Source organism: Dendrobates tinctorius, unplaced genomic scaffold, assembly GCF_039654945.1.
Source record: "Dendrobates tinctorius isolate UK_male_01 unplaced genomic scaffold, ASM3965494v1 ptg000162l, whole genome shotgun sequence".
Lineage (NCBI taxonomy): Eukaryota > Metazoa > Chordata > Amphibia > Anura > Dendrobatidae > Dendrobates > Dendrobates tinctorius.
Genome location: NW_027361829.1, coordinates 69,994,080 through 70,012,978, shown reverse-complemented (window position 1 = coordinate 70,012,978; position 18,899 = coordinate 69,994,080). Strand labels below are relative to the sequence as shown.

The following is an 18,899-nucleotide window of genomic DNA, read 5'->3' as shown; positions in this document are numbered from 1 at the left end:
AGTTCAATAGATGCAAGAACTATGAAGGTGATCTCAAAGAATGAGTCGTATTAAAAAGGAACTTTGTTTGAAAAGTCCTGCTGCTCAGTGCTTAATGGCAGGGATAATCTTTTAAATACACCTGTCCATATCTGCAGGTTAACATTTCTGGTGACAGGTTGCAGTTAATGTTGTAAATTAAACAAATTGCCATTTTCAGCTCTCTTCAGCGTATAAAATGTTTGGAAACCATTGTGCATAATAATTTGGAACACTGCATTTTATAGCAGGTTTTTAGTTTCTCAAATCGGTTGATAATTTGAACATTGTATTGATCATTTTGGAAAATCTGAAAAAATTAGTCTTTCAAGCTATGCAAATGCTGGCTAAATCACTTGACCTGGCCAAAAAGTTCCAAATCCCATGTGTAACTTTATATGGCAATAACTTTGGAATGTTAACACATCCCAGTGATTGAGACTTTGACACATTGTACTTTTTATATTAATGGTAAATTTTGGTTGATCCTTTATAATAAAAAAAAAAAAAAAAAAACACCAGAAGTGTTTTTTAGAAGGAAAAAAAAAAAAAAAATGCACTATTCAGGTTTATACATTACACTAACAATTACAACACAGATCTAATCTTAAGGCCAAGTTAAATGTGGGTGCAAAAAAAAAAAAAAATAAGTCCAAACCAGAAATATGAGACCAAGTACAGTTTACATTAATTAATGCAGTGTAGTCATATAAATTCAAGATACTATACAGCTGAGCTATATTGGATCAGATTGGATTTTGTTTGCACAGCCCTAGATTTGAAGTGTTAAGTTTCATCTGAAATACACAAATTACTGCATGCTGTGATTTTGTTTTGGCCACTGCTCCATTCCTGTTGGATTGTGATAAGGGTCCCAGTAGAGACCTACATCATAGCATCTGTGTGCTGAGGCTGTATCGCCTATGCCAATCTATTTTGATATTAGTAACAGATGTAGGCTGTGCGCACACGCTTCGGATTGGTCTGCGGATCCACAGGTAAAATGACCTGTGGATTGGCCTGCAGTTTATCACCTCTACAATGGAGATGGTAAACCGCAGCAGAATCCGCAGAATAGTGACATGTCATCTTTCTGCGGATTCAAAAACCGCAGCTTTTCTGCAGTTAAGAATACGCAGCATGTGCACAGCAGATTGTAGATCACATAGATTTACATGCTACTGTACACTGTCTGCAGAACTGCAGCGTGTGCACATAGCCTAAGCATGATCTGGCACTGCAGCGTTAAACAGCTGTTGCCTAAATCTTGACAATTCTTACTTAATTTTGGTACAAGAAGTTGAATTACAATTGTGGTTTGAATAGTTAATGAAAATATGCTCAATAGCCTTCATGCAGACATCTGTACACTGTCAAAGTGGTTTTGTCCTTATGGGGTTTTTTGGGATCATTTTTTTTGCCAAGTGGGAAAAATAATTACAAAACTTGACAAGCAGGTGCCATTTATTTTACTCGCTACCTGCTAACTATCTGCCCATCGTTGGCTCGGAGTGCTCCCTGATGCTACTTCACATCAGAGTAGCTTAGTCTTCCAGGCTGCTCAGTCACCATGGTGTGACAGCTGACATCAAGCAGAGGTGAGCCAGCTGCCAGTCAATATTCGTCCGTCAAACCCCACCAACAAAGCAGAAGAGACGCCGCTGCTCTGTTAACAAGATTGAAAGCTGCTGAACCACTGGTTGGAGGGGTCCAACTACTAAACTACTACCTACTGGCAAGTTCTTCAGACCACAAGGAGAAGAAAAAAAAAAAAAAAAAAACCCGCCAGATAACCTTTTCAAAAAGGGTCCAAAAAGTTTTCACCATTTAACATAAGTCATTGAGTAATGGCAAGCAGACAAATGTAAATAAACTTCCACAGCCCAAAAAAAGGCTAAACTAAAAACCATTTAAACATAGCATAAAAAAAAAAAATCTGTCATCTGTTAATGGCAGCAAGTAGAACATTCATAAGTTAACATTTTACACACATTCCATAACGTTAGACCATACAGCAGACCATTTAGAGCAATGGATTTTGCAGAGAAATGATTCTTCTGTTCAGACTAGACACATCTGAATTTAAAAATAACTTTACTTTGTTCATTCCATTTACAAACATATAGGTTCGTTCCTTAAGACCACAGAAACCCATTCCACATGGACTTGCTTAAAATAACGTGACACAGTAGAATGCATTAAAAGTCCACTTTAATTCTTCTGAGCCATTTTATGTTCTGTTTTCATTAAGCATCTGTGGCCTCAGTACATAACTTTGGGATAAAAGGCAACTGGTAAACTGTCCATTACAGGTTTCAAATAAGTTCTTACTGGCCCCTACCCAGACATATCCCAGATAAAAGCTTTGATCAAAAATCGATCCACCTGCTTATTTTAAGCATATTAAAAGTAAACTATTTGGACCATTTCTATTTGTCTATGTTTTATACAAAAAGGCTACACAATGTTCCACTTTATTCAGGATACAATTAGAGTGATTATGAATTAGTGTTCTACACTTACTTGATCCTTAAAAATTAGAAACCGCTTTAGCAATATGCACTAACTGAACACTACAGAGACTTAAAATGTTACCGCAAAAAGGGAAAAGAAATCTAAATACTAAGAAAAGCAAGCTAGGTCAGTACCATTACAGAGATAAAAAATAAAAATAAAAAAAAGTTATTTAAACAAGCAAGGCTAGTGTTTGAGAAGTTCAAGCTTGCAATCAATTCTTGTGCATTCTTGATGTACGAGTCACTTCCAAAAATCCATTGGTATTGTTCCTCCGACCAAAAATAAGGACCAGAACATAAAGTTAGCTTCCACTGTTCCCATAGGAAACTCAGCTTGGTTAGTGTGTCAGGCACTTTCTGAGATAACCAGTCCACCCCTTGAGCCCTCTCTCAGCAACTCTACAGGCCAATCACAATGCAAAGTCATTCTGACAATAACTGCAGGGGGAAAACAGAAATTAAGCCAGGTTATCATTAAATATAAACATAATGGATATAGCATGACCAATAAATGACAAAGCACTTACCGAAAATAGATATATTTACAGGTCAGTGTCAAACCAGGCCAACTGATTGCTGTCACCTGGAGGCAGGCCATCCATAAGATCCTGAGCGTGGCCTAAATCAGGCAAGCCATCAACTGGGTATTCAGCACCAGGATGATGTCCTCCCATGTCGTGGTCCATCATTGGGTCCATTCCCATTGCATCTTGCCCATATCCACCAGCATGGAAAGATCGGTAGCTAGGATCTGCAAAAAGATATGGCATTATAAAGTTATATTGACTGCAAGAACTGCACTACTGCTAACACAGATCAGCTTCAGTTGAGAGTTTTAAGTCCAGAAGCTCAGGCCCCTGCAACGTGCAGAACACAGCCCTCAGCATTAGTACCGTTCTAGATGCTAAAGTTATTTAATGTAAAACTTAAAATAAGTGGGACGCGAGCTTATGTACAACTGAAAAGACAATCTTTGTAGTGCTACAGTCCGCAGCAAACTTTGGTCCCAAAAAAAAAAAAAAAAAAACCACCACACACACCATACGCATCTAATGGCAACTGCATAGAATTGGCAGACCACTGCACAGGAAGATGTTCCAGAAGTACTGATGCGGCCTACGATTGGCTGAAGAGAACAGCGCATCACAAGATGCGCTGCAAAAGTCACCCTAATGCCCCCAATAAGTCATAACATGTCATTCTACCAGCAGACCAAGGAGAAGTCTGCAAAGTTGCTGCAAATAGGCTTTTTTTGTAGCACCAGGCCCTGCATAACTTTTGTCCATACAACCTTTAGTTCCCAGGGCCAGTTCACACTGATGAAAATGTAATCCACCCCAAAAAAAAAAAAAAAAAAAAAAAAAAAGCACAAAAACTCACCATCTTGTCTATATCCAAGTGGTTCTCCAGGGGCACAGATGTCAACACCAAGATCTCCAGCCTGAATAGGAGGGGGACAATTGTATTAGAGGAAACATTTTCTAAGAGGTGCTGTACACAAGTAATCTCTGAAAATAACGCAATGTGAACAGTCATTATGGATTAATCTGAAAAATAAAGGGTCTCAAAATGACAATATAAAGAGCTAAATGTGCAATAAATAATTATCCAAAATATTTTACATGATCAACATATAAAGGTCACAAATGGCATAAAAAGGGCCAAATTTGCGAAAAAAAAAAAAAAAATATATATATGCCAAGATGTAAAAGAAATATATCCTGTGTTAACAATCGTTACATGAAAAGTGGAATATCCAAAGTGTGCAGTGAGTAACAAAAAAAAAAAAAAAAAAAAAAACAACCCATCACTTACAAAAGTAATATGGATCCCACACTCCTGGATGGCGTTCTCCCCTACACGCATTTCGGCACCATCCAGGAGTGTGGGATCCATATTACTTTTGTAAGTGGCCTTTTTTATTGCACATTTAGCACTTTATATTGTAATTTTGTGACCCTTATTTTGTATATTAATCCATAACGGTTTTTGGTCACATTGCATCATTTTCAATTCTTTATTTTTTCCACACATTTTCCTGGTTTCGGCCTTTTTTCATATTTCTGCATTGTCTTTTCCTGTTTTAAACCTGTATTTTACTATGAATAACACAACATTAAATGTCATTACTTTTGTGTTTTTTCATTTATCCGACTGTACGCAGTATATCACCATAGTCCTACTTCCAGGTATACAAGAGTCAATTATTTTTCTGCACTTTCACGTTCCTTTGTGAATTCACCGATTAGATTAATACCCCTATACCACGTGGTTATCCTTTGTTATTTCTCTTGTTACAAGTAATCTCTGCAGTTTTAAGCTAGAGAAGCTTTAGGTCAATCGGGCAAGTACTTTTTTTTTGCATTTTAATGTTACAGAAAGTTGGTTTAAAAGGTCAGTGTGTTTTCAGTGTCTTTTAAAGAGTGTAAAAGATTGAGCATTCTCACCTCCAGCAAGGGGTGCGGTTTTAATGCAACCATTGCTGCTCCCAGCAGACGCAACATTATGTCATATGACCTGAACATCCACCGACTGCCTGCAGCTTGTCAGTATTCCATCAGTGGCTGCAGTGGTTAAAATGACAAAATTTCACATCCCACGCTGGGAGTAACGGCGCTGACAGTTGGAACAGCACCGTGGGGAGGGGGATGGCATAAGTTTTTTGTTGGTTTTTTTTAATGGGAATTTGTTTAGCAGTGGACAACACCTTTAAAGGAAAATTGGGCTTTAAAAAGCTTACCTCATTCCAAGGCATTGGCTCAGTTCTGAACAGGGAGCTTGTAAGTTCAACTGACAAACGCTTCTTGTAGTCCTGAGGCTTGTCTTCAGACATACGGAATAATACAGCAGCTGCATATGTTGCTGTAGAGGGGGAACAAACATTCAATTAACTTAAGCTTGCAGTAGATGGGATATAATGGGGGGAAAAAACCCACAACCAACTACAACACTTTAGGCAGCCAAATCGGTTAGATCTTGATTCACTCTTGCCAAATTATACAAGTTTTAGGTTAATCCCAATTCCTATACATCTACAGGATAAGCAAAATGTGCAATTGCAGGAGGGAACCCAACCATGCACATATCTCCATTCACTTTAGTGCACTTAAGGACATTGACAGTTAAGAGCTGTACTATCACAAAAATGTTTACTATTGTGTGACTATTGGTCCATGTAACTGGTTCCTCCAGAGTCCAGCTCTTAGAACTGGCAGATGACAGGTTTGACATCCAGCAATGACATCTATCATGTATACTGTGGACAGGTGATTTTGTTGGGCCCTCTACACCCACACAAGACAGCCATTACTGCAAGTCAGCTGAAGACTTGATTGGGCTAGTCTTTAAAAGCAAGCATGAAATGCTAATTTAAGAACATTAAGCCAGAACGTAGCCTTCAATATTATAGGCTGGATGATTTGGACTGTTTTTACTCACCAACTCCTTCATTTCTTGAGTGAAGCAGTTCTGTCAGAGGGGCAGTAGCACCTTCAGCCTCAATAGCTTCAGCAGCTTCCTTGTCTTGAGCCAGTTCACAAAGCACACCAGCTGCAACCCTCTGGATGTTTTCAATGGGAGAGTATAACAGCTACAAATAGGAGGAGGAAATTAGATTTCCAAGAGCAGCCCCACATTACTTCAAATGTCATTATTTCAGCCACCACCCCCCATTTCCCCTCCAAAAGAAAATAAATTAAACTTACTGTAGCAAAGGGCTAACAAGAAATGCACCTGCAAGTGGTAAAGTAAGTTTTACCCAAAAGCCACAAGTTTACATTTACCTGTACAAAAAGTGGAATGGTATTTAGCCCTCGGATAACAATTCTGTTGTGCACATCCCGTGCAAGAATATGAAGAGCCCCTGTGCACCCTTCAACAATTTCTTCCATACGTACACCTTCCTATAAAAAAAAAAAAAAAAAAAAAAAAAAAAAAAGGTACAATTAATAAAATATATTATACATACACCCAAGGGGGGCAGAACATTTAACAATCCACTTATGGTAGTGTAACACTGCAAATTAAATTTTTAAAACACTTAAAGGAATCTGTCACCGGGTTTTTGCAATTTTATCGGAGAACCGCATAATGTAGAGACCCCCCCAGATTTCAGTGAATAAATGTTAAGTCCACATACCACCAATGACTAGTAAGCCTGCTGCTATGTAGTCTGCTATATTCATGAGCTTTGTATAACCACCACTGCTCATTGGCAGCTTCACAGTAAGTAGTCAGCGGTGTTGATGGGGTTATACAGAACTGCTAGATCTGCAGCAGATAAGTCATTTCATCAAAACAGTGTGCAGCCCAATAAGTGATGTTAAGCAACTCTCAAATGGGGTATCCTGGCAAAAGAATCTAATATTGATCTGAAATGATGTAAGTGAGCAACAGCTGCTTCATATTAGCAACTGTAGAAGTCACAGTAGTCTGACCTTAATTGATCACCCCTTTCTTGCATAGCTTTTGACCACAAATACAGTTGAGTGGGGAAACTTTAGTACAGCTATAAAGTCAGAAAAGCTAAAACATTATTAAAAAGTGATTACTACATTTGCCTTTTGTCTAGAAGAACTTGATTTTTTTATGCCATCTGTATATCAAAACTTCATTATGATGGAGCCCCTTTACTCAAAGTCGAGGAGTGTTAAGGATTGTTATAGAATCATCCAACATACCACAAACTGTTGCTGTGTTCCCCCCATAGATGTGCGACGTTGGGTGTCCTGGTGTGCACGGACCAGAAGCTGCACCAGCCTTGGAATAGCACCTTGTTCACGTAATGGTGCATGGTTAGCTGGGCACAATGCAAGGTTACGAATCAAGCCAACAGTTGCCTGCAAAAAAAAAAAAAAAAAAAAAAAAAACAACAACAACAGAAATAAGTCGTTTCATAACAAAAAAAAAAAAAATGACTGCCTCAGTTTTCTACCTGCACCAGTGAAAGAAAAGTTGGATAGTTTTGTAGGTGTGAAAAAAAGGTGGTGGGCAAACCAATGTCTGCAGGAACATGCAGAATATCTTGGGGATACAAGTAGCAAAAGCATTATCTTAAAGGTATTTTTAGGTTTTGTGTTCTTAAGTCTTGTGTAGTATGTGCAAGACTACAGTTTTTGGAGCAGAAACTGCAAATCCTATTCAAAATGCCTTAAAAAGGGAGTTTCTGCTCAGAAAACTGCACAGAAATTAAGGCCAAATACCTCATGTGCTTACCTTAATGAGGGGCCAGTGAGAAGGAGGGTGCAGTAACTTCACCACCACTGGGAGTCCATAGTGGAGTCGTACAGCATTCTGAGCCATCTCGGCTTCTTGGTGTCTGCTGGTAAGGTGACGAAGTGCACATATAGCAGGCTCTGTGATGTCCTCTCTGTCACCAGCACGTAGAACTGTGCGCACTAGTGCCTCAATACCTCCAACTTGACAGACCATCATCTTATTCTTGTAGTTGTTGCATGTGAGATTGGACAGAATACCAGCTGCACAAGTTACAACATTGATATCATCTGACCCAAGCAGCTGAACAAGGGTTCCTAGAAGACCTTCCATTCCCTCCTGTAATACAATCAAGTTGTAAACCAAAAAATAGCCAGGGATAGAGGCACAATCCACACTAGACGAAAGATGTAAGAAATGTATACCTGTTTAGTTGCAGCATCGGAAAGATTTCTTAATGTCCAAAGACAATTCTGTACCAGACGCTGGCTTGGGTCTGTGAGGTGCAACCCCAAAGCTTGCATGCCACCTAGAAGACCACAAGAAATGGTATTTAGCATGGACTATAGGTCTAAATAGAATGCAGACCAAGAATTCAAGTTGATTTTTACAGGTCACATTTGTTTATGCAAATACTGAACCCTACTTACTGAACCCTACAAAAGCACTGAGTTCAAGTGCACAAGTGTTGCATGAAAACTCTTCCAGTAATGGATCAATATGACCAAATTCAGTATAAAAAAAAAAAAAAATAAAAAAAAATAAATCCACTAAATCTTACCTGCTTCAACAATAGCAGGCTTGTTACTGGAGCAGACGGATAACACCTTCAGTACACGACTTGTGGTCCACAAAAGTTTCTCATAACTGTAAGTCCTCATTATTGTGACTAATGCTTGAGGACCACCACTTGCAAGAATGATTAACTAGAGGAGGAAAAAAAAAAAAGTCTTAGACTACCACCAACTCATCAACTGCCAAATGTGTAATGTATGAGTAAGTCAGGTTTTTACAATCTTGAACACCATTACACTGCTCACGACCCCATACAGCCATGTTACCATGACATACCTTGCTCTCTTGGTTCCCATAAGCTAAAATTTGTAGACAATCTGTGGTGATGGCTAAAAATTTGACATTTGTTTTGTTCAGCAGGGCAACCATTTTCTGCAATCCACCGGCTAAGCGAACAGCCATTTTTGCACCTTCTTGATGCAAGAGAAGATTGTGAAGTGTTGTGATTGCGTAGAAGAGCACAGAATCCACAGGTGACCTGAGTAAGGAATTATAGAAGAACATATTGAGCACCAAACATAGTTTTAACTGCTAAGTATTAACTTTGGAAACATGATCTAATAAAAATAAACAATGGTTAATTGATACATTTGTCGTTACTACAAGATTGCGATTACCGTTCAGAAAAAAACCTACCCAAGCATTTTGACCAAAGCAGGAATGCCTCCAGATTTGAAGATGGCCAGCAACCCTTCACGATGATGAGAAAGGTTGTGAAGGGTACCAGCAGTACACCGCGCCGTTTCAACATCATTTGTGTTTTGCATGGTACGAACAATAGCAGAAACCATCTGTGGAGAACGCATGATAGCATGGCGGGAAGCTTCCTTTTTTGACAACTGATGAACCATAACTGCAGCTTTGTTAACCACAACCTATAGAATAAAAATTAAGTGTTATGATGGTGATCTGAAGTAGTGTTTAAGTGTAAACATCACAAAACATTAAGCTTAACGCCTTGGTAATGGTTAGCACCAATCTTACATTTCCTTTAAATCTTAATTATACACAATAAATGCTGCTAGGCAACTACAGAAATGGAGCTTACTTGATCCTCATCATTAAGCAGTTTTGTTAGCTCAGGAATAGCACGGGTAGCCAATTCTGCATCATCTTGGTAGTTTATCAAGTTGACCACAGCATGTTTCAGCATCTGGGAAGGTTCTGCCAAGCGCTGCACATTTGTAGGATGAGCAGAATCAAACTGTGTTGAGGGAATCTGCATGCCTTCGTCTAGAGTTTCTGGAAACATGGCAGCACGTACCCTCTGGGCTCTGGTCATTGCAAACTGCCCATCAATATCTGCAAAATAATAGAAACACTAGAATATGGAAGCCTCTGCAAAATAGGAAAAAAAAATTATGAAATATTCTTGTCACCTGCCACTTGATCTTGAGTAAAAGGCTGCGAGAAGCCCTGTTCCCATTCATACAGTACTTGGGATGTGTCCACATCGTCCTCATCTGGATTTCCCTTCCCGCTAAGAGAAGGGGCAGTTGTAGTAGCTCCAGAATGAATTCCAGAATCCAAATAAGACTGCTGTTGCCAGTGACTGACTGCCGCTTTCCGATCTGGCTCCATTGCCATGTCTAGCTCCATTAGGTCAGCTAAGTGGTAAACAAATGCAAAAATTACAACTGACAGCTTCTTCCTGATATAACTATGCTACGCAAATTCATGTGCTGTGTGGTCTATCAAAACAAAAACATGCAGATATTATCCCCCCCCCCCATAACATGTCTAGAGCCTAAAAAAAGATTAGTCACCTTGATTTGCCATGTTTCAGTCCAAGACAGACTGCGGTAATGTAGAAGCCTTAAATAAAACATGAGAAAAAGATTTTTTGTTAGGACACACTTCAATTAAAGGTGGCATAAATATTCTTACAGTAAACTGAAGCAGACATTTAAGCTGAACACGTTATCAAGGGAATTACATAGAACACACTTTCAGTTTAGGTAAAGATATTTGATACTAGGTTTACAGTTATGGCTGCAGAGCTTAAGGTTCAGCTTCTTTCAGAATGCAGAATAGCTGACGACAAAACAGCTCAACATAGCAATAAGCACAGTCATGCACATCAGTTTTCATGTGGAGAGCTGCATGGATGAGCAGAGTTTGTGCACCCACATGGGTATAAGACAAATGCTATGACAGCACCAAGTGCACGTTTAACTCCTTGTAGTATCAAGACCCTAGAATTAACAGTCATCTGTTACACAACCTTTCAATAGACTGGAATAGCAGAGCTAATGCAGGTCCTGTTCAGGAAACCTACAAATTACACTTGCCCCAAAGGCCATTACACACTGTTCTCTTCAGCATATGATCCAGTGTTAGGATTGTGCACATGGAGAACAGTTTCAGCTTTTTGTAATGCAGCCCTATTCCAAGTCAGGAACCAAGCTGTTCCCATGAGTAAGAGAGTACCCATATCATATACAAAGCAGCATTGTGATAGAAAAATCTCCCAGAAAACCACTCCTACAAGTGCAGTGGGAAAAAAATATCAATAAAATTGTAATTTCCTCTGAGGAATTTCTCAAACAAGGTCTTAATTTTAGATTTAAAAAATTGGTGACATTAATACAAGTACCAACCAAGTTATAAAAAACAAACAAAAAAAAAACCTACTAAGGAAAGTTTACACAGAACTCTGGCTGGCAAAGAGTCCAGCACCTTTAAGAGTATGTGCACACGTTGCGGATTTGGCCCTGCGGATCTGCAGCAGATTCTCCTGCGGTGTACAGTACCATTATTTTCAGTGTAAAATAAACGCTGTGCACACGCTGCAGACTTTTCCGCTGGTTTGAATTTGCAGCATGTCAATTCTTTGTGCAGATCCCGCTGGGTTTTTACACCTCTTCCATTATAGGAATCCGCAGGTGTAAAAACACATACTAAATCCACACAAAAACTGCAGGTAAAACGCAGGTCATTTTACTTGCGGATTTAGCAAAATCCGAGCAGAAAAATCCACAGCAGAATCCACAACGTATGCACATACCCTAAATTAGTGTTTGTTTTTTTAAACAACTTTTTATTAACACTTGTATAATGAAATCACGTTGGCCATTCGTGGCTTAAAAACATTTTGCTACTGTGGTTTCGCCCCAAGACTTCTATACCCAATTGAAATCGGTAACAAACCAGCCAAGCAAGTCGTTTTTATTGGACCAAATTTCTCACTAAAACCCTAAACTAAAGTGTAGACACACTGGACACCCAAGACTTTTCTACATTAGACAACTCACGCAGATATGCCGCCAACAAGGTTTACCTGTCTGAGCTCCCAAGGTGCAGTATGGCTTCTATAGAGGGAGCAGGTAGCCACCATGTAACCACAATGAAGCCATTACTGTTATTGTCAGCCTAGAAATTCAACGACTAATCAATAGGCTCAAGAGCCACAAAGCAATGGACTTTCTACATATGTAAATAAAGCAGAGTTTTCAGCATCTTATGCCACACCAGCTTTTGCATTAAAGAGGCCAGGCTAAAACTTGAAGAAACTTGTAAGTGTACTCTGTCCTCAATAATTTGGCCAAGACTGGAAGGATATGGCTCAGCTGCTCACATTTCTTTGCTGTGTGTATGGTCCATAGCCCCAGTTTGTAAGACAAGGACTGACTTATTCCAACAAGGAGGTCAACTGCTGACCATCTAAAACCATTTCAGAGCTATACATTTACAGTCCACAACACCCACAAACCCCTCCAACACTGCAGTAGTCAATAAGGACTGCAAACAGTTCCTACGACTACATGTCCCTTTACATAAAACATTTGTTAGTCTGGAAACTCTGGTGAACAGCATTCACTTGTCATGGATTGGAAATGTTACACTTGTTTAGACTACAGCAAATAGATGAGACGCTGGTAGGCGTAGTTATAGAATTGTATTCAACACAAGTTAAATAAATATGTACTCTTAATCCCTGAAAGCAATTCCATATTCATAGAAATGGCTTGCTTAAGGAAACATATACTAATCAATACTATGATCTCAGGTAACGCTGAAAGCCAGGAAATGCTGAAAAACCAACTGGAATGGAGACTGGGAAAGTTGTCAAAAAAGTGACCGTCCTGAAATGTAGCTTATGGATATTAGTTAGCTGATAAGAACCACAAGCCAGTAATAGCATGTAAAAGCCAGAGGCCAGAAAAAAACAGGCATCTGCCATAAACATGCATTTCCCATATAAATACATATCAGAAGCTTCCCTGCATACACCAGACCACCATGAACATTACGGTTTAGTACATATATCATTCTCCAGCATTGGGAGGGGGAAACAACAATGGCTGCCTTCACCAGTTACCCAGCACATAGAGTCACCATCTGATGAACCCTCCTTTCCCCAATAATGGGAATTATGGAAACCTTGAATGTGATAGCAGTTCCTTCACCATTTTAATAGTCTTCAAAACAGTGGCATTCTACCTGATTTCCACACGAATCCACTGCCAATCTGTTAGGATGCAGAATAAATGGTCCACTGTATATTCACCTAAACATCACACTAGCCAAGATATTAGGCTTTAATGCAGATGTCCATCAATATGGTATATTGATTGTCAAGTTATTAGCAACTGACCTGCATATTAAAAGGCAATACCAGTGTGCCAGATCATTGTGTTCCACAGCAAACCCTGTACTATTACCACGGCTAGCATTGTTACTTTGCATCACTGGGTTCAAATCCCACCAAGGACAACATCTGCAAGGGAGTTTGTATGTTCTCCCCTGGAGTGTGGGAGGAAACCCACAGACATATACTGATAAGGACTTTAGATTATGAGCTCCAATGAGGAGAGTGATGACTAAAGCACTGTGGCATTAATAGCGCGAAAAGGAGTAAAATAATAAAGTTACTGTAAACATCCCTAATAGTATGGAAGTTAACACCTGTGCACACTTATGTACTGCAAAAACCCAGAGCGGAGGTTGTATGTGATCAATAGAAATGATTCTGCAGGCAACACAGGGTTAAGACTGTCCTCAAAGATCTTATTAAAAACGGAAATACCAGGCTGCCAGCCTCATCACTGGCCATCCAGAGAGAAGCAGGAACATCAGGTAACATGAACTGGAGTCCCACACAATGTTTCAGATATTAGAATGATAAACTTTTGCCCAAAAATGTATTGAAAAGTTTAAAGATGTACAAACTAAAGCAAAATTGAGATCAGTTGCATTTATAGTTTTGATTTCTATGAATTGTCACTATACTCACACACAGACTGGGATTAAATTAACAGGGGGGGGGTGAACCTCTAGACTTGCGAAACCCAAAATGCATCTTTAGCAAACACCAAATCTAAGGTGGCAAGGGCAAAATCTAGACCCAACACACCAGTTCAGCAAGGAGATTGTGCCAACAACTGATCTCCCATCTATTACAACCCTGACAATGGTGTCTATACTTAGAGAAGGGTCAGGTCATACAGGAGTGCCCAAACAATGTACATCACATACAACCACACCTACACTGCATTTCCATACCATTTACAGAAGAAAAAAACTAATGCAGCACTGGATCACAGGTAACAACCTGGGAGTTTCTCAAGAGTATGTGTCCCTGTGGAAAGTCATATTCCAGGCTGTACAGCAGGGCTTTACCGCCATGAAGCCCCCTCTCTGGCACATATGGCCATACTTCCCACAAGATCTCATGATCTTCCCATTACTAACCTACATGCAATGCAGTGTTACTAGGTCACAAGAGCTGGAGGTAAAGGGAAGCATTGTATGGTGCAGGGTCTCCGCAGCATTGCACCCTGTGTGTGACACAAAGCTGTGACCACGGAGCCCACACTGACCAGGCTCCCGATGGCCCGGCCATGCAGCAGAATGAGCGCAGCAGCCATCAGGAGAGGGAGCCCTGGACTGGGCAGGAACTCTGTAGAAGGGAGGAGGCAGGACAGGCACCTCCGCCCTAGCAGCCATTCTCACAGGAAGCTACACAGGAGCTCAGGTTACAGCTCCACCGAAAAGTAAACAGTCCCGAGACAAAGAGCAGCGGCGGCTGATCACCCGAGAGCCGGGGAACACAGCCGGGACAGGCGCCCCAGAGCGGCCGGGGCTGCAGGCCGCACCGCACACACAGGCACTGGACACACAGGGACCGCACACATACCGCTCAGTCCAGGCTCCGGCTGCTAGAACAATGTCGTCCGGTGTTGGCCTCCTCCTCCACCAACCCCCGCTCTCTTTATTCCGCGCCCCACGGCAGGAGTAACGTTACATAGGGTTCTGTAGCACGAGGTACGCAAGTCACACGGTAATGTTAATAAATCCCCGTTATCAGCAATGTGCCCGTGGCTTCCAAGCCAGCCGCGTACCTCTCCGCGCTCTCCCTCCTCACAACGCGACACAGAGGCTTAAAATGGCGTCGCACACTCTAGTTTTATACCAGGGCGCTGCGCCGGCTGTGGCTGTATCCCTCCGCCTGCTCGGCACGCAGCGAGGGGGGAGCGAGTGTAGGAAAGGGCGGAGTGATACGAAAAGTACTCCGCCTACGCTCGGTCTGCAAGCATCGCGCTGGTGGCTTGTAGGGTGAAGGTGAAGCCCGCTAACAATACGCCACACATTTTACATAACTACATTGTAAAAGCAGTCTGACACGTTTTCATGAGGAAAATAAGGCATTCATATAATTGATCTGAAAACATAATACAACCAGACAGCGGTGACATAGACAGTAGCGCAGCACATTCCTAGCTGAGCTCCAGGTGGAGGGCAGGGGACGCTTTTCCGCTGCTGCTCATTGTGTGGCTGGAGCTGGCTGGCGGAGTGATCCTAGACTGGTGATGCGGCCCACGCACCTTTTCCCCGGGGTTGGAATGTGGAGGAAGGCAGAGACAAAGCGGGAGGGGCGAGAGCCGGTCACTGCTCAGGACCAACTTCTCTCAGGATGCTGCTTACTTACAGTAAAGTTGTCTCTACACAATGACTGAACATGGCCTGAATTCCTTTATGATGCAAATATAAGGGAAAGTTGGCAGCTCTGGGGATTCCCAAGAATTTCCGCCTCCAAAATCACCTAAAGAGGCCAAAACTCAGCCATAACAAAGCTCAAGTGAGATACAAGTAGTAACCTCTCCACGGACACGGCTGCTGTGACCGTCCTACATTGGCTGGCTCTGTCCTACATCAGCCGGGACTGTCCTACATTGGCAGCTGGGATTGTCCTACATTGGCTGGTGCGGTCCTGCATCAGCCAGGACTGTCCTACATTGGCTGGTGCGGTCCTGCATCAGCCAGGACTGTCCTACATTGGCTGGCGCGGTCCTATATTTTAGCCAGGACTGTCCTACATTGGCTGGCTCTGTCCTGCATCAGCCAGGATTGTCCTACATTGGCTGGCGCGGTCCTATATTTTAGCCAGGACTGTCCTACATTGGCTGGCTCTGTCCTGCATCAGCCAGGATTGTCCTACATTGGCTGGCTCTGTCCTGCATCAGCCAGGACTGTCCTACATTGGCTGGCGCGGTCCTATATTTTAGCCAGGACTGTCCTACATTGGCTGGCTCTGTCTTGCATCAGCCAGGATTGTCCTACATTGGCTGGCGCAGTCCTATATTTTAGCCAGGACCGTCCTACATTGGCTGGCTCTGTCCTGCATCAGCCAGGATTGTCCTACATTGGCTGGCTCTGTCCTATATTTTAGCCAGGACTGTCCTACATTGGCTGGCGCGGTCCTATATTTTAGCCAGGACTGTCCTACATTGGCTGGCTCTGTCCTGCATCAGCCAGGATTGTCCTACATTGGCTGGCGCGGTCCTATATTTTAGCCAGGACTGTCCTACATTGGCTGGCTCTGTCCTGCATCAGCCAGGATTGTCCTACATTGGCTGGCGCGGTCCTATATTTTAGCCAGGACTGTCCTACATTGGCTGGCTCTGTCCTGCATCAGCCAGGATTGTCCTACATTGGCTGGCTCTGTCCTGCATCAGCCAGGACTGTCCTACATTGGCTGGCGCGGTCCTATATTTTAGCCAGGACTGTCCTACATTGGCTGGCTCTGTCCTGCATCAGCCAGGATTGTCCTACATTGGCTGGCGCGGTCCTATATTTTAGCCAGGACTGTCCTACATTGGCTGGCTCTGTCTTGCATCAGCCAGGATTGTCCTACATTGGCTGGCGCAGTCCTATATTTTAGCCAGGACCGTCCTACATTGGCTGGCTCTGTCCTGCATCAGCCAGGATTGTCCTACATTGGCTGGCGCGGTCCTATATTTTAGCCAGGACTGTCCTACATTGGCTGGCTCTGTCCTGCATCAGCCAGGATTGTCCTACATTGGCTAGCGCGGTCCTATATTTTAGCCAGGACCGTCCTACGTTGGCTGGCTCTGTCCTGCATCAGCCAGGATTGTCCTACATTGGCTGGCGCGGTCCTATATTTTAGCCAGGACTGTCCTACATTGGCTGACACGGTCCTATATTGTAGCTGGGACTGTCCTACATTGGCTGACACGGTCTTATATTGTAGCTGGGACTGTCCTACATTGGCTGGCTCTGTCCTATATTTTAGCCAGGACCGTCCTACATTGGTTGGCTCTGTCCTATATTTTAGTTGGACTGTCCTACATTGGCTGGCTCTGTCCTGCATCAGCCAGGATTGTCCTACTTTGGCTGGCGCGGTCCTATATTTTAGCCAGGACTGTCCTACATTGGCTGGTGCGGTCCTATATTTTAGCCGGGACTGTCCTACATTGGCTGGCTCTGTCCTGCATCAGCCAGGATTGTCCTACATTGGCTGGCGCGGTCCTATATTTTAGCCAGGACTGTCCTACATTGGCTGGCTCTGTCCTGCATCAGCCAGGATTGTCCTACATTGGCTGGCGCGGTCCTATATTTTAGCCAGGACTGTCCTACATTGGCTGGCTCTGTCCTGCATCAGCCAGGATTGTCCTACATTGGCTAGCGCGGTCCTATATTTTAGCCAGGACCGTCCTACATTGGCTGGCTCTGTCCTGCATCAGCCAGGATTGTCCTACATTGGCTAGCGCGGTCCTATATTTTAGCCAGGACCGTCCTACATTGGCTGGCTCTGTCCTGCATCAGCCAGGATTGTCCTACATTGGCTGGCGCGGTCCTATATTTTAGCCAGGACTGTCCTACATTGGCTGACACGGTCCTATATTGTAGCTGGGACTGTCCTACATTGGCTGGCTCTGTCCTATATTTTAGCCAGGACCGTCCTACATTGGCTTGCTCTGTCCTATATTTTAGCTGGGACTGCCCTACATTGGCTGGCTCTGTCCTGCATCAGCCGGGACTGTCCTACATTGGCTGGCTCTGTCCTATATTTTAGTTGGACTGTCCTACATTGGCTGGCTCTGTCCTGCATCAGCCAGGACTGTCCTACTTTGGCTGGCGCGGTCCTATATTTTAGCCAGGACTGTCCTACATTGGCTGGTGCGGTCCTATATTTTAGCCGGGACTGTCCTACATTGGCTGGTGCGGTCCTATATTTTAGCCAGGACTGTCCTACATTGGCTGGTGCGGTCCTATATTTTAGCCAGGACTGTCCTACATTGGCTGGTGCGGTCCTATATTTTAGCCAGGACTGTCCTACATTGGCTGGTGCGGTCCTATATTTTAGCCAGGACTGTCCTACATTGGCTAGCGCGGTCCTATATTTTAGCCAGGACTGTCCTACATTGGCTGGCTCTGTCCTGCATCAGCCAGGATTGTCCTACATTGGCTAGCGCGGTCCTATATTTTAGCCAGGACCGTCCTACGTTGGCTGGCTCTGTCCTGCATCAGCCAGGATTGTCCTACATTGGCTGGCGCGGTCCTATATTTTAGCCAGGACTGTCCTACATTGGCTGACACGGTCCTATATTGTAGCTGGGACTGTCCTACATTGGCTGACACGGTCTTATATTGTAGCTGGGACTGTCCTACATTGGCTGGCTCTGTCCTATATTTTAGCCAGGACCGTCCTACATTGGCTGGCTCTGTCCTATATTTTAGTTGGACCGTCCTACATTGGCTGGCTCTGTCCTGCATCAGCCAGGATTGTCCTACTTTGGCTGGCGCGGTCCTATATTTTAGCCAGGACTGTCCTACATTGGCTGGTGCGGTCCTATATTTTAGCCGGGACTGTCCTGCATCAGCCAGGATTGTCCTACATTGGCTGGCGCGGTCCTATATTTTAGCCAGGACTGTCCTGCATCAGCCAGGATTGTCCTACATTGGCTGGCGCGGTCCTATATTTTAGCCAGGACTGTCCTACATTGGCTGGCTCTGTCCTGCATCAGCCAGGATTGTCCTACATTGGCTAGCTCGGTCCTATATTTTAGCCAGGACCGTCCTACATTGGCTGGCTCTGTCCTGCATCAGCCA

General features: G+C 43.0%; 1 protein-coding gene across 2 annotated transcripts; it reads right to left on the bottom strand.

The window, feature by feature from the left end:
• Positions 1 to 2,095: 2,095 nt before the first annotated feature.
• CTNNB1 (catenin beta 1) lies at positions 2,096 to 14,987 on the bottom strand. Of its 2 annotated transcripts, none has more exons than XM_073550090.1 (16): positions 14,888 to 14,987; positions 10,310 to 10,358; positions 9,923 to 10,150; positions 9,592 to 9,845; positions 9,180 to 9,418; positions 8,820 to 9,021; positions 8,530 to 8,674; positions 8,174 to 8,277; positions 7,749 to 8,087; positions 7,214 to 7,372; positions 6,317 to 6,436; positions 5,973 to 6,123; positions 5,275 to 5,396; positions 3,915 to 3,975; positions 3,062 to 3,285; positions 2,096 to 2,972 (listed from the first exon to the last, which is right to left on the bottom strand). In XM_073550090.1, the coding sequence occupies exons 2-15, from the start codon at positions 10,320 to 10,322 to the stop codon at positions 3,077 to 3,079; spliced, it is 2,346 nt and encodes a 781-aa protein (XP_073406191.1). In that variant the 5' UTR covers positions 10,323 to 10,358; positions 14,888 to 14,987; the 3' UTR covers positions 2,096 to 2,972; positions 3,062 to 3,076. The 2 variants fall into 2 exon arrangements, with proteins under 2 accessions (XP_073406191.1, XP_073406190.1); XM_073550089.1 differs by having other exon boundaries at positions 14,683 to 14,936.
• Between the last annotated feature and the right edge of the window lie 3,912 nt (positions 14,988 to 18,899).